The sequence below is a fragment of the Pseudochaenichthys georgianus genome, chromosome 4 (genome assembly GCF_902827115.2).
Source record: "Pseudochaenichthys georgianus chromosome 4, fPseGeo1.2, whole genome shotgun sequence".
NCBI lineage: Eukaryota > Metazoa > Chordata > Actinopteri > Perciformes > Channichthyidae > Pseudochaenichthys > Pseudochaenichthys georgianus.
The window spans coordinates 12,691,546-12,716,251 of NC_047506.1; the positions used below are offsets into that span (position 1 = coordinate 12,691,546).

Genomic DNA, 24,706 nt, shown 5'->3' on the forward strand with positions numbered 1-24,706 from the left:
TGACAGCTTGGGGATTTTTTGCGAGCAATGCGACCAACAACCAATCACATGAATCTCCCGCCCCCGACATACAAAGCAAAAAACCCCGGGGATTTTATGCGAGCAATATATATATATATAAACTCCCCAAACAGGCGAAAACCTACCAGTTTCACCCACTGTCTCTGCCAACTCCCTCCATGCCTGGTTCCTCCGGTTTATATCCCGTTAATAGTTCTGGTCGTAAAGAACCGGGTGATTTGCTACCGTAATTTCTCGTTTGGAATATGAGGAAATGAACTGCGGTCTGGTTCTCCCTGCTTACACGCGGTTTGATTGGCTAGCACTTCTACTGTCAGATTTGCATAAACGTGTTTGATTGGCTGGCGCTTCCAGCTCAGCTTCAAAAGTTGAACATTGCTCAACTTTTGAATCCTGGAAATCCTGGAAATCTTCGCTTCGCTCCCCCACAATGCAGTTCGGCGAAAAGCGAGGCAAAGTGACGTCATCCCCATTCAAAGTCAATGGGCAGAGAAGCGTTGGAAGCGGTGGAAGATTCGTCTAAAAGCTGCTGTGTGGACGTACCGGCACACCTGTGCAATAATCATGCTGTCTAATCAGCATCTTGATATGCCACACCTGTGAGGTGGGATGGATTATATCGGCAAAGGAGAAGTGCTCACTATCACAGATTTTTTCAGATTTGTGAACAATATTTGAGAGAAATGGTTATTTTGTGTATATAGAAAATGTTTTAGATCTTTGAGTTCATCTCATGAAAAATGGGAGCAAAAACAAAAGTGTTGCGTTTATATTTTTGTTCAGTGTAGAAGGTGGACTAAAGTTCATTAAAAAGAGGTGGGTCAAATTATAAAAAGATTTTTTTAAATCAAGACTTTATAGAGTATAAAACAGCAGAATTTTCATAGGAATATTTATATAAAAAGAGCATTGTAAGACCCCTGTTTTGTCAAGTTTTTGGTATGTTTTTCTATAATTATTCAAAAACTGAAAAGAAAACACTTAAAGTGTAAGTGCAATCTTATTATAATTCTGGTTACAAATCCAAAGCAGTTGTGTCCTACTTGTCTAGTGTAGTAAATAGGCCATCTAGTCTGCATTGATTTGAGAGGAACATTGTTAACAGATGTTGAAGAAGTACTTGTACTAAGTAAAAGTGGAAGTACCAGAGTGTAGGAATACACTGGATATCTGGTAATAAGTAATAAGCTAAAGTCTTATTTAAGTGTTGATTATATCGCAAATTATTAAACACAATCTGCAAAGTAAGTAAAGGGACACGATTAACCTCTGAATGTAGTGGGGTAGAAGTACAAAGTAGTAAAACATTGAAATGCTCAAGGTAAGTAGGCCTACGACAACCTCACAATTGTACTTGAGTATTTGAGTATTGAGTACTATCTACTTTGTTACTCTACACACAACTGATGTTAGACCCTGTGTGGTCAAATTGTTGTTTTTAATATGTTATTCCAATCATGCTAAATAACTAAAATGTATAATTATATTGTAATTATGGTTACATCGAATTGAAAACCTTACATGTTTGGTGAGGAGGCCTACTATCAATGTCGCTGTGTAAGTTAACCATGAAGTTTGTACCATGTCAGCCTCCGTACAGCAGTGATTCATTGAACTTGTGATTTGTTTACAGTTAAAACTCCGGGTGATCTGGGCCGACTTCAACTTCCTCCTGCTGCGGAAATGTTTTACTTTCTCCTGTTTTCATCGTCGATATTCCTGGTCTGCAGAGCTACCGTGTGTCCGTGTGAGAGACCGGAGCTCTGTGAACAGATCCGGGACGAGAGAGACTTTGAGGTAGTTCACGTCTGTCTGTGACATAAGCTGGTGTTCAACATCCACCTGCAGCACATCACTCATAAGTCTGCATTTAAATATACTGTTAATCACTTTAGAGTGGCTACAAACCAATAGCACATTACTAAAGAGATAATCAGAGAAAGGCAACTCTGGTCAAAACAAGACCATAGTTGCTTATCGAGAACTGAAACTAGGTGTATTTAATTTAATTGAAGTTAGTTCTAGGTTGGGTACTCAACAGACATTCACTAAGTTTCTAAAAAAAAACTCAATTGTCTTTATATTATATAAAATAGAGGCGTGTCATCATACCTAATGTAGTAATACAATTCTGCATTGATTTGAAGGCATTTGGTCACATTACATGGATTGAAATATTGAAATACTCAAGTAGTAAAAACAGCTGAATTTTCCTAAGAAAATGTCATCTAAGATCAAATAAGCACTGTAAATCCAATGACAAAGGGGTGTTTCTTATTTGTCAGGCGTATGGATTTGGAGTCGCTTTATAAAATAAATCTATTAAAATGTTTATGTAAAATTAATTCATGTCAGTGATCAAAATAGTTGAGCCAAATGTATTTTAATATGTTTAGCTTATTTATTAGAACTCTATTGACCTGTAGCATCAAAGTATTGCAAAAATGGTACACCAAATAGCATTTTTAAATCATTTCCACTATCCATTTGTTTTGCTTTGCATAGTGAGCATTAAACTGGCATATTCAAGTATTGATCACAGCCTATAATAGACATACATAAAGTAAAAGGAAAAAAAGAGATAGCAGTGAACAGTGTTGTGAGTGAATGGCATGCATGGCTATTCACAACATTAGCTGAACTTGTCTACTGTGCTTTCTGTTGTAAGTTTCAGATTGGGACTGCTGTTCCTCTTTATCTAACCAGCCTGTCTGTGTTTGTTTAACGGTTGTGTGATATTTGAGAAAGAGTGGCCTCTTGGACTTCTGTGAGGTGACTCATGCTTAGAAACTCACATATCAACGTGTTAATTTAAAGACTAATTTTGTAATTGTACAATACTTAACGTTTAATAATAATAATACTTTGATTTATAAAGCACATTTCATTGCTAACAGCAATCCCAAGGTGCTACAGGAGGCATAATAAAAACAAACTAAATAAACAAAAGTTTAATCAAAAGGTTTTCAAGCCTTTCTTGAAGGCGTCAGTGGTCTGTGGAGTCCTCAGGTGGTCTGGGAGGGAATTCCACAGACGAGGAGCAGCTGCACAGAAAGCCTGATCCCCCATTGTGCGGAGTTTGGTCCTCGGGGGGCGAAGCCGATGGTTTATATATTATTAAAGACCTTTCTCACAGAAGAACATTATACTTGAGGAATACAGGGGTAATTAATAACCTCAATAACAACTGCATTTCATTTTTGTGCTAGAGCCCTGATAGTGTCACTCACTGGTATGACTTACTGTGCCTTAGACATTAGCTTTTTACTCTTCTAATTATTGTAATTAGTACATTTAGCTATTTTAAATTAAGGCATTTACATTTTGCACAAACCCTAGTCTGCCTTTTATTATTAAAGGAGACTTGTATTTTTTATGTTTTTGAGACCACATGCAGCAATACTGACCTAACTCGGGTAGAAGGGATGTGATTTTATCTGAAAGTAGCCTCTTGGTCAGTCACCAGAAAAATAGCCATTTTCAACATCAACTAGTGTTTTTTTAGCCTACTGTCAAGTACCACACATTGCCTGAATTTCACTATAATACAATCCAGACCATGTCAGACTTTAGTTTTAAAATATCAGCTTGGGATCTGGTAACCTGTGATGGACAAATTCAGGCTAGACTTAATAAGTAATTTATAATCAACAATCTATACATGAATTGGCAATTCAAAAAAAGGTTGCAGCTATCATAATTCAGGCCGGCCTGTTTCTTATAGTTTGAGAACCTTTACTGTGTTAAGATAAAGAGACTGAAATCACAGTGTCAAACATGTTTCCTTTTTTGAAGATTTATGAATAAACAAACAACAAAATGCAGTAAAAGTGGGATATTAAAGGTATGTAAAAGGAGCAGTTACTCTTCCAGTCATGAGTCTCTGTGGTCTGTGTGTTTTCAGGTGTATGTGTTTGACGTTGGTGGAAAGACATGGAAGTCCTACAACTGGAGTATGGTGACGACAGTGGCAGCGTTTGGAAAATATGATGCTGAACTCATGTGTTACGCTCACTCCAAAGGAGCGCGGCTTGTACTTAAAGGTAGAATTTGGGCTTTTTGCCTTTATTAAAGAGATAGATTGGAAAAGGGGGGGAAATTATTTCATTGATATTTGTTAAATTCATCCAGTCAGTGTTATAAGCAACCTCAAACGTAATGTTTGAACCAGTTCCTGACACATTTGGTAATCTTTGATGCTACTTCTTGAAATGTTAAAAGTTCATGGCCATATCGTCCTCATAATGATGTCCATCTTTCTCTTTGTTTGTTTGAAAAGGTGACGTTCACCTACCCTACATTGTGGACCAAGACAACAGGACGGCGTGGATAACAGAGAAAGTCAACCTAGCCAAGAGTCAATTCATGGATGGGATCAACATTGACATCGAGCAGGCCATGGACGAGGGGTCGTCAGAGTACCGTGCTTTGACAGACCTGATCAAAGGGACCACTGAGGCCTTCCACAGGGAGATCCCAGGTTCCCAGGTGAACACAATGTTTTCAACAAATGTCACCATAAAAACATGTAGTTTAGTTTAACTCTATGCCTTATTCATTTGACCAAGTGGCTTCTTTAAATGAATTGTATTCCTTATCTCAAGGTCTCATTTGATGTTGCCTGGTCACCAAATTGTATCGACAAGCGCTGCTATGATTACGTTGCCATCGCTGAGTCCTGCGACCTGCTGTTTGTGATGTCCTATGATGAACAGAGCCAGATCATGGGGGACTGTATTGCAATGGCAAATGCCCCACTCTCTCAAACACTGAATGGTTTGTTGTCCAGTTTTTACGTTATGAATGAGAATAAATCAGCTTGTCAATGCATTCAACTACTCATCACCACCTTATGCCTGTTATGTTTCTTTTAAGGTTATGACCAGTTTTTGAGTCTGAAAATCAATCCAAAGAAGCTAGTGATGGGAGTGCCATGGTACGGCTATGACTACCCATGCCTTAACTTTTCCCAGGTGAGATACAGTATGTTCATTTAAAAGATAAATATAAAAAACTTGGGTTATATTTTAGTTTATTGAGGTCTGGTATAACATATGATACAAATATCCATGGTACCCAATGGATGAAACACTTTGGTGATAATCTTACTTTTTCACTACAGCCATCGTGAGATCAGAACAGTTGGTTTTAAGTGAAATGTCTTCACAACTTTGGACAGATTTCAGTGACATTCGACAAAGACTTTCATGTATGGTGATCCTTTAACTTTGTATCCAGCTCCATCTGCTGTTCGAAAACATTTTTTGTCGAATACCACTTATGATCAGCCTCATTTAGCATTATAATTGTGAGGAAGTTTTCATCATTGATGTGGTTTACATGTTAGCACTAAGCACGGATGTGTATCATTCATCACAGTGCCGCTGTGGCTGTAGTCCCTTATTCTTGTTTTAGTGTCAACAAATCCCATAAAATACATATAATTACCATGAATTGATTCTACTTCCAAGTAGTGCCTGTGTAGCCAAAGCCTGATATATTTGTTCCCTTTATTGTTGTCCAAAAACTATAAAGGGATCATTTGAGTATTATTAATAATAATAATAATAATAATACCCAACTTCAAACACCCACATTTACATTACTTCAAAATGACTTTTTTCAACTGAGTGGGGTGGCTTATTAAAAGGGTAAAGATGGATGTAATCGCTCATTTCCCCTTGAAATAGGCTGTCTCATATTATGAATATAGCAGAAAAAAATACAGTTTTCTTAAGGATTCTACTTCAATCATTTATTTATACTTATTGTTTGAGTATATAGAAGTTGTTATTTCTAAGATGCAAACACAGATATCTCTTAATGTCTTTACCCATACCAGGAGGGAGTTTGTTTATTAATGAAAGTGCCTTTCCGTGGAGCCCCCTGCAGTGATGCAGCAGGAACACAGAAAACATACAAGTGGATCATGACGCAGGTCAACGGCTCTTTGTCCGGCAGGCTCTGGGACGACAAGCAGAAAGCTCCATACTTCAATTACAAGGTGCGTTGTCTTTATTATATATTTTAACTTTGAATTCTTATTTAATTTGCTCAAAGATGTAAAGCTATGTTTGAGTTAGATATTTTAGTATTTAGCAAAGTAGGTGCCAATGTCATGGTTTGTCTCTCTGTGTGGTCCCGACTCGACTGACTGCTCCTCTTTTATTCCTGATAAGTTACGACTTCACAAGTCAGGCAGGGATTTCAGGCATGGTTTGTCCAGTCTGTTTATCCAGAGGGCTGGCGTCCGACCGAGCTCCCACAGTGTCACTTCCCAAACAAAACAAATCACCCCATAAAACATTCCTGACTTCTTGTTGGCTTTTATACAAATCATTATAAGATGGTGCATCTTATTGTCCATCATCTGTACTTCTAGCTGTGTTTCCGCAGGACCTTAACGAGTACTTAAAGTTGATAATACAGTATACAATAAATGCAAAATAAAGGCCCTTAAAGTGTTAAACAGACTTAACCTCCATGTTATCAGGTAACACATTATGTAGTTGGTGTTCATTATGTATTACATAACACAAAATGTAAATTATAATAAGTATAAAAGACATTAACAAAAGGAATGAAAATATACTATCCTAACAACAAGGTTTTTTATTTATATTTATATATATATCATCAATTATTTTGAATAGGAAACAGGCTTGTGTTTCTAGCCCTCTTTTATAAAAAATATAACTTTGACCTAATATTTGTAATACATTTGTTGTGCTTTGTTACCATTTAATCCATCTGTTTTATTCATTGATACAAGGAGTTATCATAAACTGACACTTTTCAGTGGTGCTATCTTAAAGTCAATTTATAGTTAATGTAAGTGGAAGTTTAACACTGGTTCAACATGTTATTACTCAAAGTCGGGATGAGGATATGGAAACGTTGAAATTAAAACGTATTATGTTAACCTCAGGATTCTTGTTCTCCTTTAGGACCAGGAAGGGCAGATCCATCAGGTTTGGTATGATGACCCACAGAGTATTTGTCCCAAGGCGGACGCGGTGAAATCCAAAGGTTTGAGGGGCATTGGCATGTGGAATGGAAACATCTTGGACTACAGCGATGAACCGGTCGCCAGGCAGCAGACCGCAGTGATGTGGAATTCTCTCTTAGGATGCTAAGAAGCTTGGATACACTTGACACGGTTGCAGAAATGTACATCACCCCTCCTGTTTGTTGCTAGGTCAATATAACCCTTTGTTGCAGTAATGGGGTGGGGCTTCCCTCTATTCAGGGATGCATACTTGCACTTCAGAGGTTATTGTGGCTTTTATTGGTGTTGTCATTGAATGTAGTTACACGGCAGACATTCCTCTGTGCAAACTGAAATAACTGATTCTTGGAAGAAAATAAAAGACAACCAATCTTTTCAATGTGACACAAACAGTATTTTAGATGTTATGATATTGAGCTTACTCAGATTCCTGCACTTTTTCTTGCTTTATGCTTATGATAAATAAAAAATGTTCTGATAATTCTGTAAGTTATTGAAGTTACACAACCAGTTAAACGATTTTAACACCTGAGGAAGTCAAAGTACCAACTTTGTGAAGAAATCCGATCACATCAGACATGAAATAGTAATACAAATAATAATAAAAAGCGGGAAAAGTATCAGCACAAAACTCAGGTAAAAAAAGAATGACATGTGGAAAGCACAGCTGCTTAAAATAAAACAAATCAAGTGCTGTCCAGTCCCCGCATGGTTAAGGCCAAACAACTAAAACAAGGCCTTAAATGGTATAAAAATGTCTTAAATCCATCGTTCAAATGTCATGACAATACAGGTTTTATGAATCCTTTTTGTCTGACATTGTAAAATAAAATCTCTAAATAATTAGTAACCTCTATTTTTGTATATTAAAAAAACCTGACTTGTGCTTCAATATAACAGGAAGTGTTTAAAACCTGGCATGATAAATTGATAATTCTTGTGTTTTTCCAGTTTTGGTCCTGGATTGAATGGCATTCAAACAAATCCCAAACAGACTTTAATCTAGCTTGCCTTAAACAGTAGGAACCGTGGTATGCACTGAATCAGATGGAGGTTCGTTGAGCCTGCGGTGTTTCCCGTGTGGTACTTCCAAATCCCAGAGAGGACATGGGGCCGGGATGAGAGGACTGACTCTTCTTCTGGGCCAGCTCAGCCTTCAGGGCCCTCAGCTCTGTGGCAGCCTGTTTCCTCAACTATCGGCATTCAGGAAAAAATAAGCTGGTTTGTTATTATAATTCAGCAGATTACACAGTAGCTGTTGAATGTAATGAAGAACATTTATTCAAGTACTGAACACTAAATAGTAAACAACATTTATATGTGTGTTAACACAAACACTCCTAGATTTCTGAGATCCCAGTCCAGTCAGCAGAGTTAATTTGCTAACGGCTAACTGCAAGTATACAGTTAGCAGCGGTTAGCCTTACTTTAGCAAAAAGGAAGGCTTTCTGTTCATCAGGAGACTTCGTAAATCACAGAGTTCAGGATAACTATAATCCCCCCACTGCTATAAGGCCATCCAACCTGAACAAAACAGCTAATTTAACGGATACATTAAATATGTACAACACAGATGTGTGCAACAAAGCATATTTCTCAGATATGCTTCTTGAACAACTAGTTAAAACTTCCTTTGTAGTTCAACAGCTATACTTTTGTTCAGGAGTTTTAGAAACATTTAGGTAGACTCATATACAATCAGATACCTTTATCTCTGTTATCAGCTTCATCTTGGCATCCTCTACCTTCCTCTTTAAGTTGTCAATCTCATGGCTCTCCGTCATGATCTGAATGATGAGCTCGTTCTGAAATGAATGATATAAAGGCCTTTATTGAGAAGAAGAAAAAAGCTTGAAATTGTGTTTAAGCTAAATAAAGTGGGTTTTATTGAAAAGCACAGGTGTTCCATTTGAAAGGCTTGGGTAATAAGCATAACAAACTGTTATTTTCCTGTTAAAAGTAGATTTTATTGCTGTAATAAATGCATATTGGCAATTTACATTTTCATTTTAAAATGTCAGTGTTCCCAATTTTATGAGAAATCAATCAATATGTAGTCTCTACTAAGGACAGTTAAAGACGTATCTCTGAGGAGTAACTCTTCCAAATGCATACATTTTAGGAATTAGTCTTAACAAACACTACAACATTTAATCAATTTTTCTTCAGTTTTACCTTTATGGAAGATCTGCCCTGTCGTCTCGGCTTCCCTCTGTTATCTCTGGCCTGGAGCTGGTGCAAGAGTTTGTTGTAAAATGTCTCCAATTCCTGTCTTAGGTTTCTCAGATTTTCCTCCAATGGCGCTGTGGCCTTTTTAGTTTCAAAATATTTCTTCTTCCAACTGTCACGGGCTTTACGTTGAAGAAGAATTGCAGCAGAATTGAGTTACTTTTGAAAAAGTTGACATATTAAAAATAATTTGACTAACAATTTGACTTTCTCATATGTCGTCCACAATCTATCAAGTAAGGCTTTAGTGGCAGAACATGAATTAGGAAATGAAATGTTCACTTTAAAACAGTTATGGTACACAAGGAACATGTATCTTTATTATTGATGTCACTGACTGCTGGCAAAATTAAGAACTTGATGGATGATTCCTTGTAAGATGTTATTTCTTTCTTGTACAGTTTTTTTATTGCTCACCTTGGTTCCTGCGGTGTCTGTTTTGAGCCAATAAATCCTTCCCCTTTCTTAGCAACTCCTGCCTTGTCCACTCCAGCTGCTTTCTCTCCTCCCTCACCATCTTTATTTCCTCAATCAGTTCCTCTCCTAACACACAAACATGTCAGTTTGGATCAATACAAAATAAAAAACTTGAATCCTTGGTATGAGGCCAAAGTGACAGCTTACTGTTTGTGTGAAAGACACGATGGATAGGTTTTTTTGGAGTGACTATGGGCAAGTCTAGTCCTTGAGGAGGAGAAGAGAACCCAGGCCGGGACAACACAGCAGGACTTCCTTTCACCTTAAAACAAGCAAACACACACAACATGAGTCTATATCTCAAAGGATTTTAATGGATTAGTCTTTATTCCTGCCCTTTTCACTTTAAAGACCTCCCACACTTCACTAGACCCACCTGCTGGTTGTGGAATGTGGACTTATCACTACACCAAAACAACTTTCAACAAACTGGACATTTCCTACTTGTTTTAAAAACCCTGTAAAATCAATCAAGAGCAACCTTTCTCAAAGTGTTATACTCAAGAGTATAGCCTGAATAAGACATGCTGAGACTGATGCTGGGAAAAAGCTTGGACATAAGTAATGCAATACTTTACATCACTGCTTTGTTTATTCCTGATGGACTTCAGTGCATGAGCGTCTTTTGATTTCCCCAGCCTGCAAAACAACACACTGTTAGAACAAGCAGCAGCCGAACAAACTGGTATTCACTGCAGAGTACAAGTATGGCTCTCAGTAATAATGCTCAGTACCCATCTGAGAGAGAAAAGCCTGAATCTCTGTCCTCCAGAGGCTGGACGACTCCTGAGTCTCTGGCTCCTCTGTTCTGTCTCTGGTGCTGTTTCTTCTTTCTGCAGGTTTCTTCATTTTCCTTCACCTCATCTGAATCTGCCTCACAACGCTGTACAGCTTTAGATTTATAGAGACTGAATAGCTGAGTATAGTAATGAGATCATAGGATTAGTTTTTAAAGGGCTTAAAAATGTTCAATGTTAAGATGTTGGGTGGCAGATGCACAGCTGGATTCCACTAATGTAAAAAGTGCTGGTTACCCATATTATAAAATGCCAATGTGATGTTCACATTTAATCCACAAATAACTTTGTAATGTACAGTATAGTTTTGTGTCTGCGTTCCTGTGCGTTTGCTGAAATATGCTTTTTAAAGAACATGGGGATGTTGATGTTTTATATATGCAAGACTGAAAAGCCATTTTCTTTTGACATACAGTAGCTATACCATAAGGATATGGGTCACAAGATCTGTCCTAAAACATAGTGAATTTCAGCAGGTTTAACCTGTTAAACCCCAAGGTCCCCGTCGGCGGGGACCCTGTTTTTTTTCACGACACTGTGTCTCAGGAGATCTTAATATTTAAGAACCTATTAATGTGTTATACCAGATTAACGGAAATAATCTCAGCTAACTGACGATACAAACCATTTTTACCAAAACAAAACACAAGTCTCATAAGAAGCATCTAAATGACCCCTTAGCGAAAAATGCTAACGGACATTGGCACAGAACTCAAGATAAAAGTACCCTTATTACTTATCGTAGCTGCACAAGATATCCGATTAAAGCTGAGGTTCCACAGATTATTTAGGTATATAGTATCATCACTGAGTGATCCGGACTCGCGACAGGGGAAGCAAATACAGACATCACAACACGTACCTTTACGGAGCTTCTAGGGAGATCATCTCACGGTAGCTGTCAATCTGATCAAAAGACGTGTTCAATGGCATTAAAACCAGAAAAAACGCGGCTGAATCGGTTAATCCATAGGTTTTTAACGTCTATGTATAAAAAAATGATTTAATTTATAATCCTTAGTTCCATTTTTATGTAGAAATCGGAGAGCAAATGTTAGCTGCTAATGGTAGCCACCTTCCGGCTGCTGCTTCCGGTCTAGGCTATGCGGCAGTCTCACACACACACACACACACACACACACACACACACACACACACACACACACACACACACACACACACACACACACACACACACACACACACACACACACACACACACACACACACACACACACACACACACACACATTACCAAATAAGGACTACGTGGCAGTTCCCCTCGATTCCATTGGCTCTAGGTCAGAAAGAGATGTCACATGTCAAAATCCAGCAAGGGGGGCCAGAGATATGGAAAATCCACCCAAATGGCCCCAGAAGAGGTTTGTTTTTGCTAAATCTGTCTAAAAAGGTCAAATATCACTTGTTTTGCATCAATCTTGATACAGGGTACTTATTATATGTTGTACTTTGGATTCCTAAAGCTTTTAGTCTACTAACCCATCATCCAAGGTTAGTTTTCACTATAAGTACAAAATATTTTTTCTGGACGGACACTATAATTTACAGTTTTCTACCATGTTCAATCTGAATTTTCTTTAAAATAGAAAACATCTATATTGAATCTGACTTTTCTATATCCAACTCACAGGTTTATCATTACTTTGAGAAAAAGATTATTTATTTAACCCTTAAGGGAAGATATGGTCATTTGTTCTGGGAATGTCATTTTCGAGCCTGAAACCTGAAAAACCAACACATCCTCACTCCCAGGTCGGCCTATGTTGACGTTATGTCAAGTCCCCTGCCGGCTTTTTCCAACGCACTTCCGGGTGTACAACTCTCCGTTATCCAATGAGAATGGACGCTCTCATTGCCTTTAAGGGCAGTCGACACAAACGAATGCCGTGCTTGCATGAGCGTCCATAGAAGCATATGGACATCCCGGAAAGCTGAAAAAGGACGCTAAGGGCCCTCCCCTTGCGTTGAAAATGGACTCTAAGGCCCCCCCCCTTGCGTTAGAAAAAGCCGGCAGGGGACTTGACATAACGTCAACATAGGCCGACCTGGGAGTGAGGATGTGTTGGAAAAACAGGCTCGGGGTTTAACAGGTTGGGAACAGAAACCTGCACTTTTTTCACATAAAGTAACTGCAAAAAACCCCAGATTTGGCCGATTTTAAGAGAGATGGCGAACCAAGATGAATGTAAAGTGTGAGGCATCACAATCGGAAAGTTGGAGAGGACAATGCTTTTAATGCTGCACAGAAAACTTCAGTATATTTTACCGTTATTTTGTGAAACAGGCTGTGGTGCCCTTTGATTGTGATGCTTCTTTGTGCAACATTGCTGCTCTGCCCACTCTAAGTTGGAAGACAGACCCTCTTCATTGTCTCCTTCTGCCTCTGAAGAACTATAGCTTTGCTCCTCATCTACCTCCTCTTCTTCCTCCTCTCCAAGGCTGGGGGTGGGAGGTGGCTGATGGGAACACTGGGGGATGAGGGGGAATTTAACAGGCTCCTTTGTTCCTGCTGGCTGGTTGCAGGTCTTTGGAGGCTGGTAATAGGTCTGCTGATCCGGCGAGCTGCTGCTGGTGTCTGGGGTGAGAGACTGGGAGCAAACACTGCTGTCGCTCTCCACAGCGGGCAGCAGGTAGAGCTCCGGCTGCGGGGCCTGCCGACAGGTGACAGCAACACATTAGTGCAGCCAAACAGGAACATAAAGAGGCAGAGGTACTATTATTGACATCTGTAGATCACAGGATAATATGCAACTACAAGGTTAACAAACAATGACAAAAAAATCATTGTTCCTAAAAAACAAGGGAAAAATGGAATACAATAATATAATTTAAGAAATACTTCACTCACAAAATTACCATTTATATACCAAAAACTCACCCTTTGTTACTTTGAATTATTTCAAAGAACCTTCTTTAAACATGCCAAATAATATGGCAAATAAATAATCAAAACACTGAGAAAAGTCTTGATGAATTTAAGTAAATGACAGCCATGTTTACTGCAACAACAACCAAACTACATCAAAACCTATGTTTACCAGCTTACCGCACAACTCGTGCAGTATAATTGCAGTGTCATTTATCCAGCTGTTTGCTAAATACTTTCACTATATTTTTCACTTTTGATATATTTTTTTTTATTTTTTTATTTATCCTTTATTTATCCAGGAATGTCCCATTGAGATACAAGATCTCTTCTTCCAGGGAGTCCTGACCAACACGGCACACAACAAGTTTCAACATAAAACAAAGGCATTAAACAAAAAAAACATACAATTCAAATATAAATACAGAAGGCCATTTGTGCAGTGGCAAGAAGCATAATCACATCAGCAATAGCATCAGGTAAAACAGTTACATTTTCACACAAGTAGTCTCATGTGAGTTGTTGATATGGAAATAATCATGTTGTGGTTAAAGGTTAAACATGGCAACAACATATCTCTGTAATCCATCCACTGGGATTGGAAGCAGAAGATAAGAGACATTTAGACATTTAGATTTTTTTGAAAATATAAGGGATTTCAATAACAATGTAAGAAAAAAGCTAAATGGTAAGGAAATTCTTTAAATTACATGAACCTGTGTTTAGTCAATACATTATGCATCAGACTATTCCAAAGAAAAACTATGTACATTTGGACATGGATTCTACATACATACGGTGGTGCGAATGTCTTCACTTTAAGATCCCCCTCCTGTTTGCTCTTGACCTGCAGTATTAAAGAATGTTGTGAAAGAAGGCGTGATATTAAAAACGGTTTACGCACGCACACACGCACGCACACACACACACACACACACACACACACACACACACACACACACACACACACACACACACACACACACACACACACACACACACACACACACACACACACACACACACACACACACACACACACACACACACACACACACACACACACAGACTTTAGTGTCAGCAGCTTGAATAGTAAACTTGTCAATCCAACTGTCTGCCTCGTTTCTCTCTATTGTCTGCTCGGTGAAACACAACCAGCTATATAAAACAACAGTAAAACGCCAGCTGCACTCACCAAAGCCAAACTGCGCCCCACACATTTTAGAAAAGAGAATTTGTCGATGCTCCTCTCAGCGCCAAGAAAAGCTCTCAGCTCTGTCCTCAGAGTTTTCAGGGTGATATCAGGATAAACCCTGACATAAACAGTGATGAAAAGGATATTTTAGATATCTGTTATACAACATATAATTATAGCTGTACAAAACATTGAAACAGAACATGAGAACAGTCAGTAATCTTCAGTGGATTAATGAAACATAATTAAACCCTTGGAGGGAAAATTGTATGTTTCCTTGAATAGAAAAATGCTTTCAGGTTATTCAGTTTCAATATGATTAACAAATCAGTATTTGAAAGTAGTAATGATGCAGGTGAAAGATAAGTACATTTTAAAACTTCGAGATACTGAGACGTGAAGTATTCTGAGGCTGCATAGATTAATCAAACCAAAATTCAGAGAAAAATATGGTGCTTTTTACTTCACTGTGTTTGTCTAGCAGATGTGGTTATCAATCAATCAATCAATCAATGTTTATTTATATAGCCCAATATCACAAATGTTACATTTGTCTCAGTGGTCTTCACAGTGTGTACAGAATATCAGTATGACAATATGACACCCTCTGTCCTTAGACCCTCACATCGTACAAGGAAAAACTTCCAAAGAAAACCCAGTTTAAAGGGGAAAATGGGAGAAACCTCAGGGAGAGCAACAGAGGAGGGATCCCTCTCCCAGGACGGACAGACGTGCAATAGATGCCGTGTGTAAATTGAAAAGATAAGGTTACTTTGCAGAATAGGACTATACAATAATTAAAACTGCTATAGTTTTATATATATATATATATATATATATATATATATTAGTGCTGTCAAAATTATCGCGTTAACGGCGGTAATTAATATTTTGAATTAATTGCGTTAAAATATTTAACGCATTTAACGCATGTGCAGAATGGCCCGCCCCATACGTGCCACCAGTGGCAGCGCCAGGGTATGGCTGGGGTAGGCTACACCCATACCAAGAAATGGCTTAGCCCCACCATGAAAAATGATGTTAAAGTAAGCAAAATAAAGTCTGCCAACTCGCGCGGAGTAAATTGCACAGACAGCAGTTAGTAAGATTGATTTCAGTAGCCACGGTTTTGAAAACTTTTGTCACGTAGTGATCGTCTTCTCAATAGAACATCTTTGATAACGGCGTGGTGTTGTTGCAGGAAGTCCCGACGGAGAATACTCTTGCTGTAGTACAGGGCAGAGCCATATAATAGTAATAATATGGCTCTGGTACAGGGGTGCACATAACTGGTACGCAGGTTATGTGCGTAATCTGAAATGCGTAGCGTCACTTGTGTCACAAAGCGCATTTGCGTACCGACGTACTTGTGAAGCTTTTCCAGAAGGCGGTTAGATCACCGGACGACAGAGTCGGTCTCCGTGTGCACAGACAGGCTGCTGTTAACGTCGGTCTGTACAACGGAACTGTGTCAAAACTACGCCACCCGGCTGCGGTGGGAGACTTCCCCCCCCCCTTCACTGGAGAACTGCGTTAAAACAGCTGATCACAACGTTCACACTCTGTGGTCACGAAGTACTCCACTAGCCCTCTGTCGACTTTCCTGAAGTACTCCCCCGTTGATAGAAATCAACACGGTTTGATGATTGATAGGTGTGTGGGTTGTCTTTCATTTTAACATGCAGAAAAATGTTATAATAAACATAGATACTGTATGTTAAATTGATATATCCGCCATCTTTCATTTATCTTTCCATTCCCACAACAATATACATAAATAAATGGCATATTTTGGACATAGTTCGAATGGTGATTAATCATGATTAATTATTTTTTAAGCTGTGATTAATCTGATTAAAAATTGTAATCGTTTGACAGCCCTAATATATACATATAGATACAGTTTACATCAGCATTTCTATATCTGTAACAATCCAACTGTACACCACCTTAACCAGCTGCAACAGACTGTTACATGTCACAACAATAAATAACACTCAAATATGTGTGTTATTACTCCTTTACCTAAAGTAAATATGTTTTTGTCATGTTCTAATGCAGCATTTGAAGGGAATTTGAACACTTAACGTTGCCATTTAAACATAGTCAGTCAACAGTAATATCTTCTGAGTTTGGTTCCTTGCATCAAATGAAACATGTGCAGCAGTTTCACCTGATGAATCCGGCAGATATGAAGCTCTCTATGGCTTCAGCAGGGACTTTATTCAGCTTCACATTCCACTGGTCACCTGGCACATACAGCACATGGAGCTCTAAGAACTAAACACATACAACACATTTCAGTGTATACTTGCATTATGAGCAGTGAAAGTAAAACTGCATTTGCTTTTATAATTAACTTGTGTTCACTCAAATACATTCACATTCCTCCAGCATACTACGACTTTTTGCAATCATGCATGGATTCCCTCACCGTACCTTGCAGCTGGCCGGTCTTCGGTCCTCTGAATGTCTCACTGACTCACAGGACAGCTGCATTATCAGTCAAGCAGCATGAAGAGAAGCTGATAACTCACTAAATGACGATAGATTTGTGTTAGGTTTATACGCAGTAAGCTTTGTTTGTGTCAGCTGTGAAAGCGTGGTCTGCTCAGTACCTAACTGGTGGATCAAACACGGTCCCGTGGAGTTTGTTTTATGAGCTTGCCAGTCCTGGTTGCTCTGGTGCTGGTGATGACAACTTGGGCAGAAAGAAGGAGGACCAGAGCCCGCATTGTCCACAAGTTGCTTCGGTTTTGCAGTTATAATTCAGAATTTGGACACATTCGTGCGTTTTTTTTTTAATATTAATGAACCGATTTTGAAAGTTGAATAGGTATGGAAGTTATACCATTTTACTTTACATTATCTTTGAATGAATAGCCTACTTACAAATTGAATATAAAGACTTGGCGACCCGTCTGTGGTTTAAAGTTATCAGATGTTTGTTTTATTTTGTTCTTCATCTAATTTACTGCCTGTATAACTTTTGCCTTCAAAGACACTTTTTATAAATAATACCGCACAGGATAACAGGTTTAAATGTAATTTGGGTGTCTAACTGTGATAATGCTTCATCACCACTAGAGGTCGCAATTTCGTTTCATTAGGCTTTAATGCAGCTTTCAAGCACCCTGGAGGTCGTCGTAATTATAATTTTTGACGATACAAAATAAAAGTCCTCGCCTCCCAAAAAATAGAAGATAGATATTTATTTCAGTTTTGAAGAAACCACAGAGATGACATACGTCAACAATCGATGATAAAGATGAGGTATAAGACACATTTTGGGTGATACATTAACCAAAGCTTTAGTAATGTAGAAACTGCGCTTATTTCTTTCATTGCTCTGAATTTATAGCGTAAATAGTTAGGTTGAGTTCCAACTAAACTATAAAAACTCTTCTGTACATCTTCGCAATGGCATTTGATGTACATTCTATGTTATAACTGTGGGGGGAATAAAGTGAAAATATAATTTCCATTTGAATAACACCCCCTGAAGGCAGCACCGACTGACACTCCTTTAAAGAAAACCGGAAACTCTGCGATCAAGAAGGAGTGGTCAGCAGGCTACATACCAAAAGCAATTTGTTTGTAAAAGTTTCTTAATCGTTCATAACCCTCTTTACAATCTTTACAATGTCGGGCTCATCGAGCATTGTGGCGATGAAGAAAGTCGTCCAACAGTTACGTCTCGAAGCGGGCATCAACAGAGTAAAGGTGAGTTAACGTCACTCTCTAGTGTTGTTATGTGTTGCTAATTTCTCTTTCTAACACAGATAATGTCGTTCAACTGTGTAATTTGAATTCTTAGGATTGCTGGTTTATTAACTCTCCGGTGTTGTCTCCCACAGGTGTCCCAGGCCGCCGCGGACCTGCAGCAGTTCTGCCTGCAGCACGCCCAGCAGGACCCTCTGCTCTGCGGCATGGCCACCAGCACCAACCCGTTCAGACCGCAGAAGGTCTGCTCCTTCCTATAGCACCAACAAACACACCTGCAAACCATCTGCCTCTGTGAGTACTACTGCACTCATTCTGCTCAGAAAGCTCCGTCATTTTCTCCACACATTAGTCATGTTAAAACAAAACGTATAATGGGGACTGTATACAATGTGCTGATGTGCTCTTTCAGTACCATCATTACCTACTGAGGAGGTAATGGGAAACAAGATTCTTACGAACCAACCACTTTTTTGTTAAATTACACTCTTTAACCAAAGGCCTCAACCCTTTATCATGCAATTATTGTTATAATGAAGTCTCTTAAGAAAAAGGAAATATCTTTAAGACTTCACATACAATCTCAAAAAGCACATTATTTTCTTCATTGGGTTCTGGTTATTACACCATACATATTGTAGTTGTAATTCTGTCAAATAGTTATACTAATAGTCTTGACAATGATTTAATGTTAAAAAAATAATGCGGTTAACCCACCTGTAACTGAGATATGATGCCAACATGTTGTATATCATCCAAACCAAAACAATCTGCAAACTGATATCTGCTGGGTCCAGGCTCAAGGGCGTATGGCACTCTCAACTCTTTCCAGGACATGCCGGGGCCCTGCCTGCCAGTAGCTTTGCCGATATCTGTGTTGATAGGTAATAGATTAAGAGCGGTGAATCATCTTGGATACAGGAAGCACTCAAACGTTTGTGAGTTTATCTAATTTAGCAGTGATTCCATGTCAGCCACAGCTTGTTACAAAAAACGTGACTGATAGTGTGTTTAACGAACTTAAACTATCTTTATTAAATGTCAGGTCAGGAAAAACATTTTTAATCAATGATTTTATCACTGAGCACAATCTTGATTTTATGTTTTTAACAGAAACTTGGATTGAACAAAATAACAGTGCAGCTGTTCTTATCGAATCAACCCCTCCCAACTTTAGTTTTATGAGTCAGGAAAGAATGCATAAGAAAGGGGGTGGAGTTGCTATTCTGTTCAATGGTTCCCTTCAATGCAGGAAGACATCTTATGGAAACTTTGATTCTTTTGAATATGTGGCCCTTCAGCTGAAATGCTCCTCTCGAGCTCTGTTCCTAAATATCTATAGACCACCCAAATACTGTGCAAGCTTTTTTGATGACTTTACTGAACTGCTGTCTATAGTGTGTATTGACTTTGACCGTCTAGTCATTGTTGGTGATTTTAACATCCATGTTGACAACCCCCAGGACAGAGGGGCTAAAGAACTGTTTTGTGTTCTTGATAACTATGGACTGACTCAGCATGTGACGGAGCCCACGCACAATAAGGGGCACACTCTGGACTTAATTATCTCAAAGGGTCTGAATATCTCTAAGGTTGTGGTGACTGATGTTGCACTGTCTGACCATTCCTGTGTTTTCTTTGAGAGCTCTATTTCTGTTCACACAAGTGTTCAAAAAGAGGTAACCACAAAGCGATATTTAACTGAAAATACTAGGGAAATGTTTACTCAGAATTTTTCTTCCACACTTGCCCCTGCTAACACCTCAGTAAATGAGCTAGTAGATCATTTTAATTCAAAAATTAAAAATGTTTTAGATGCCATTGCTCCAATTAAGGTAAAGGAAGTGACTGGGAAGAAAATATCTCCATGGAGAAAGGCCATGACCGTGAAAACAGAAAAAAGAGAATGTCGAAAAGCTGAACGCAGGTGGCGAAAAACAAATCTCCAGGTTCACTTTGAAATTTATAAAGAGAGACTTGGCCTTTATAATTTGGAATTGAAAAACGCACGACAATCATTCTTCTCTGACATCATTACCAAACACAAAAACAACGCACGTGCCTTGTTTGCTACCGTCGACAGACTAACTAACCCCCCAGTGTCAGTAGCCTCTGAATTTCTAACCACCAGGGCGTGCAATGATTTTGCCTCCTTTTTCACTGACAAAATTCAGAAAATCAGACAAGCAGTCAGTGCCTTTGCATCAGGAACAGCAAATGTGTTGTCTCTGTGTCCACTGAACATCAATTCAGACATCATGACACAATTCCATCAGATTAATGATAAAAACCTAGAGGACATTATACAACTTCTGAAATCCTCCTCCTGCTGCCTTGATATTATTCCAACAGGATTTTTCAAAGATGTTTTGCCTTGCATGGCCTCAGAACTACTTCATATAGTAAACAAATCTCTTCACTCAGGTATTTTTCCACAGGCCCTGAAAACTGCAGTCATTAAACCGCTCTTAAAAAATAATAATCTAGATGAACAATTACAGGCCCATATCAAACCTCCCATTTCTAGGTAAAATCATTGAAAAAGTTGTTTTTCAACAGTTGAGTAATTTCTTGCATTTAAATAGTTGTTTCGATGTGTTCCAGTCAGGCTTTCGTCCAACCCACAGCACTGAGACTGCTCTTGTAAAGGTCTTTAACGACATCCACTTTAAAACACAGACAGTGGCAGAACTTCAGTGTTAGTATTATTAGATCTCAGTGCTGCGTTTGACACTGTTGACCACAGCATATTACTAGACCAACTGGAAAACTGGGTGGGACTTTCGGAAACAGTTTTAAATTGGTTTGAATCCTACTTAAAGGACAGAAACAACTTTGTTTCTATAGGTAAATACACATCTGAGTTGACAAATATGACATGTGGGGTTCCTCAAGGCTCCATCTTGGGGCCTCTTCTCTTTAACGTCTACATGCTACCACTGGCTCAGATAATGAAGAACAACAAAATAAGTTACCATAGCTATGCAGATGACACACACATTTACATAACAATTTCACCAGGAGACTATGCTCCAATTCAAACACTGAGTAAGTGCATTGAACAAATCAATGACTGGATGTGTCAGAACTTTCTCCAATTAAACAAAGATAAAACTGAGGTAATGGTTTTTGGAGCCAAGGCAGAACGTTTAAAAGTTAGCGCTGAGCTTCAGCCTGCAATGTTCAAAACAACAGATAAAGCCAGAAATCTAGGTGTAGTCATGGACTCTGACCTGAGTTTCAACAGTCACATTAAAACAGTTACTAAATCAGCCTACTATCACCTAAAGAATATATCTAGGATTAAAAGACTAATGTCGTAGACTCGACTACTGCAATGGTGTCTTCACAGGTCTCACTAAAAAATCTATTAGAAAGCTGCAGCTGATTCAGAACGCCGCTGCTCGAGTCCTCACTAACACTAAGAAAGTGGATTACATCACTCCTGTTCTGAAGTCTTTACACTGGCTTCCTGTGTGTCAAAGAATAGATTTCAAAAATATTGCTGCTGGTTTATAAAGCACTGAATGGTTTAGGCCCCAAAATACATTACTGACCTCCTGCTAAACTATGAACCATCCAGATCTCTCAGGTCTTCAGGGACTGGTCAGCTTTCTGTCCCCAGAGTCAGAACTAAACATGGTAAAGCAGCGTTCAGTTATTATGCTCCAAATATCTGGAACAAACTCCCAGAAACCTGCAGGTCCGCTGCAACTCTGACTACTTTTAAATCCAGGCTGAAGACTTTTCTTTTTGTCGCTGCTTTTAATTGAACTATTCATATCTTAAACTGCACTGTAACTTTTATCCATGTACTTTTTCTTGTAATGTTTAATTGAACTATTCATATTTTAGACTGCACTGTAACTTTTATCCATGTATTTTTCCTTAATGTTTATTTTATTAGCTTTTCTTTATTAATGTCTTTTTTTTTTTTGTAAAGCCCTTTGAATTGCCTTGCGTTGAAAAGTGCTATATAAATAAACTTGCCTTGCCCATATTTATCAATGTAATAAGTATTGAATTTAAGTAAAAACCTGCACCATTATTACTCATAGCTTTCAAAAGATTGCAATTTACAGCCACATTGTTTGCAGTCTCTTAGTCAACTTAAAAAAACATTTAATTTTCACACGGCTTCTTTTTATGCTCCACTCTCAATCATCCTGTTAGAGCCCATACACTTTGGGGACAATTGTTGTATCTTGATTGTAGGTGTACAGTACTGCAGTATTTTCAAATAAAATTCTCATTGGGTCCAACTAATGCATGTGACATTCTTGCAGGTTTTTGGACATGGTGAAGCGTTGTTGGACATGCGCTGTGGACTGATTCGTCTCAGGAGCGTATGGGAATTTGCGAACAAGAAACTAACCTACGGTGTTTTTTTTTTTTTTTAAATGGTTGCCTTTGTAAACTGTGATAGAAACATTTCCAGGTGCTTATATGGCACAATACAAGTCTTAACCTTCTTGCTTGGAAATAACTAACCCAAATCGTGCCTTTTTGAATTGTAAATTGTTCCATGCCTGATTTTGAGAATAAATAAATGTATTTTCCACATTTTTAAGTTGCAGCAAATGTGTTCAATGCATCTTATTTTCAAATCTCTATGAAATACAAAAGCACTGTAGACACAATTGGAACCATCTACCAATTTCCAGACACTGTTTCACTTAATTCACGGCTCATTGTGTTATTTACACAGGACGTAACAGTATGTCTGCATGCACTACAGGTTGTGTCCAGGAAAAGCTCACATTCTCTGAATTTAATTTGGGTCACATTCATTACGTTTCGAGATACATTTAAAAAGGATCCATTAATGAGTTTCACACACAGGTCAAATTGTTCAGGTTATTGGGTCCATGTGGAGGGCTGCATTTATCCTCTGGTTGTCTGCCAATGTGTGAAAGTCTTTACAACAGGCAGCTGTCCCACACTTGGTATGCAGATACAGCTTTATACAGTAAAGGTCCCTTTCAGGACAAGTGTGAATCTAGCATGATTTGATCAAAGCTGCACATCAAAGTAAATGGTTGTCCACAAAGAACCGGATATCCACTATAAAGTCCATTTGTCACAAACGGTAGTAATTTATTGGATCATATACACGGCCGTCCTTTCCTGACCCAAAGCGCTGGATGTTATTTTGCACTTAGATCTGGAACTTCCTTCTGCAGGCATCCATCTCATGGCGCTGGAAACAAAAAGGGTATTTTTAGCTTTACAGAAAGAGACTGGGACAGTACACCTATTTTACCTCTCATTTCATTGCAATCCTTTATGAATAACGGAAAACCTGGCAGCAAATCAGTCTACCAAATGTATTCAATATACCATGCAGATGGCACAGACATTTACTAATATTAAAGTGCTGTCTAAGTTTCACTATAAAAGCTATTTTTCAAGTAAAAGTAAAGACAGAGACTAACCTTAAGGACCCACTCATACTCTCCAAACTTTGAGTCAAAGGTGCCTTTCTGGAGAGAGCGGAGTTTGAGGGTGAAGCGAGGGCCGAGCTCTTGAATACCAACCTTCTTCTCATTCTTGAAGATGTACCTTCAGAAATACAAATGTTTATTAGACACTCTAAAAACAAGATGCACTGGCTTGATCAAATACAAAAAAAAGGTAATGTGTTATACAGGGTTCATACACTTTTTCACCAATGATTTTCCATGACCAAAAACATTACTCTCTCTCAGCGGTACCACTGAAAATGGAACAGAAAAATAAGGTCTGCATATGAAACATGTTGTGCCTATCTAAAACAAATCAAATAGTAGGCTTACTAGCTTCTACAACTAAAATCTCTCACTAGCAAAATACCTCGTCAGTTAAATGCCCTTTTACGCTTCATTACTATACGATACAGTATTTATCATCATTATAGTATTACTATTTCGGCAATTAGATCAAATCTAAATTATATATGATGCAACTTGTTACTTTTCCAGGGCCTGGAATTAGCATTTTGAATTTCCAGGTTTTTAATGACGTAAGAACCCTGGTTATATGACTAGGCCAGGGGTGGCCAACCAGTCAGAGGTTAAGAGCCACATTTGTTCTATGTTACTGCAAAGAGCCACATCAAACAGTCACTGATATTGTTTCTGTTTTCTGGAGACAAGATTTCAACCACGTCACTGATGCATTTTTGTGGCATTGGGATATATTTTTTAAATCCTCTGGAGCAGAGAGAGGCGCTGTGGATTATTGTTATTGATTAATTTCTTAGGGTCAAAAACACTAAACCCACAACTTAAGATGAAAGCATTTAGTTTATTTAATAAAAGAGCACATGTTCAATGTGAAAAGTGACAGTAGTTATAGATTATTTGCAATTTGGTTATATATATACATAT

The 24,706-nt window shown here is 38.4% G+C and overlaps 4 protein-coding genes across 8 annotated transcripts in view; 2 read left to right on the forward strand and 2 right to left on the reverse strand.

The window, feature by feature from the left end:
- The first annotated feature begins 475 nt into the window (after positions 1 to 475).
- Positions 476 to 7,511, forward strand: ctbs (chitobiase, di-N-acetyl-). Of its 5 annotated transcripts, none has more exons than XM_034080772.2 (8): positions 476 to 625; positions 1,655 to 1,818; positions 3,926 to 4,064; positions 4,301 to 4,509; positions 4,626 to 4,797; positions 4,897 to 4,994; positions 5,864 to 6,025; positions 6,969 to 7,511. In XM_034080772.2, the coding sequence occupies exons 2-8, from the start codon at positions 1,705 to 1,707 to the stop codon at positions 7,155 to 7,157; spliced, it is 1,083 nt and encodes a 360-aa protein (XP_033936663.1). In that variant the 5' UTR covers positions 476 to 625; positions 1,655 to 1,704; the 3' UTR covers positions 7,158 to 7,511. The 5 variants fall into 5 exon arrangements, with proteins under 5 accessions (XP_033936663.1, XP_033936665.1, XP_033936664.1 ...); XM_034080774.2 differs by lacking the exon at positions 476 to 625 and adding an exon at positions 759 to 837; XM_034080773.2 differs by lacking the exon at positions 476 to 625 and adding an exon at positions 946 to 1,009.
- Positions 7,512 to 7,611: 100 nt separating this feature from the next.
- Positions 7,612 to 17,347, reverse strand: spata1 (spermatogenesis associated 1). Its single transcript, XM_071202866.1, is given in 12 exon segments — positions 7,612 to 8,223; positions 8,737 to 8,835; positions 9,206 to 9,381; positions 9,677 to 9,802; positions 9,884 to 9,998; positions 10,315 to 10,375; positions 10,471 to 10,644; positions 12,799 to 13,205; positions 14,214 to 14,267; positions 14,616 to 14,733; positions 16,789 to 16,895; positions 17,055 to 17,347. Coding segments are annotated over 12 exon segments (1,647 nt in total). The 5' UTR covers positions 17,115 to 17,347; the 3' UTR covers positions 7,612 to 8,073.
- A 786-nt stretch (positions 17,348 to 18,133) lies between these two features.
- LOC117445688 (guanine nucleotide-binding protein G(I)/G(S)/G(O) subunit gamma-5) lies at positions 18,134 to 22,715 on the forward strand. Its single transcript, XM_034081499.2, has 3 exons — positions 18,134 to 18,338; positions 18,473 to 18,632; positions 22,625 to 22,715. Exons 1-2 carry the CDS (start codon positions 18,258 to 18,260, stop codon positions 18,596 to 18,598), a joined length of 207 nt encoding a protein of 68 aa, XP_033937390.1. The 5' UTR covers positions 18,134 to 18,257; the 3' UTR covers positions 18,599 to 18,632; positions 22,625 to 22,715.
- Positions 22,716 to 22,747: 32 nt separating this feature from the next.
- The window catches only part of rpf1 (ribosome production factor 1 homolog), an 11,387-nt gene continuing 9,428 nt past the window's right edge, over positions 22,748 to 24,706 (reverse strand). Inside the window, exons 8-9 of the mRNA XM_034081497.2 lie at positions 23,774 to 23,900; positions 22,748 to 23,538 (exon numbers count right to left, since the gene is read on the reverse strand). Of these exons, the coding sequence (XP_033937388.1) occupies positions 23,497 to 23,538; positions 23,774 to 23,900 (169 nt within the window). The 3' untranslated portion in view covers positions 22,748 to 23,496. The remainder of the gene's footprint in view (positions 23,539 to 23,773; positions 23,901 to 24,706) is intronic.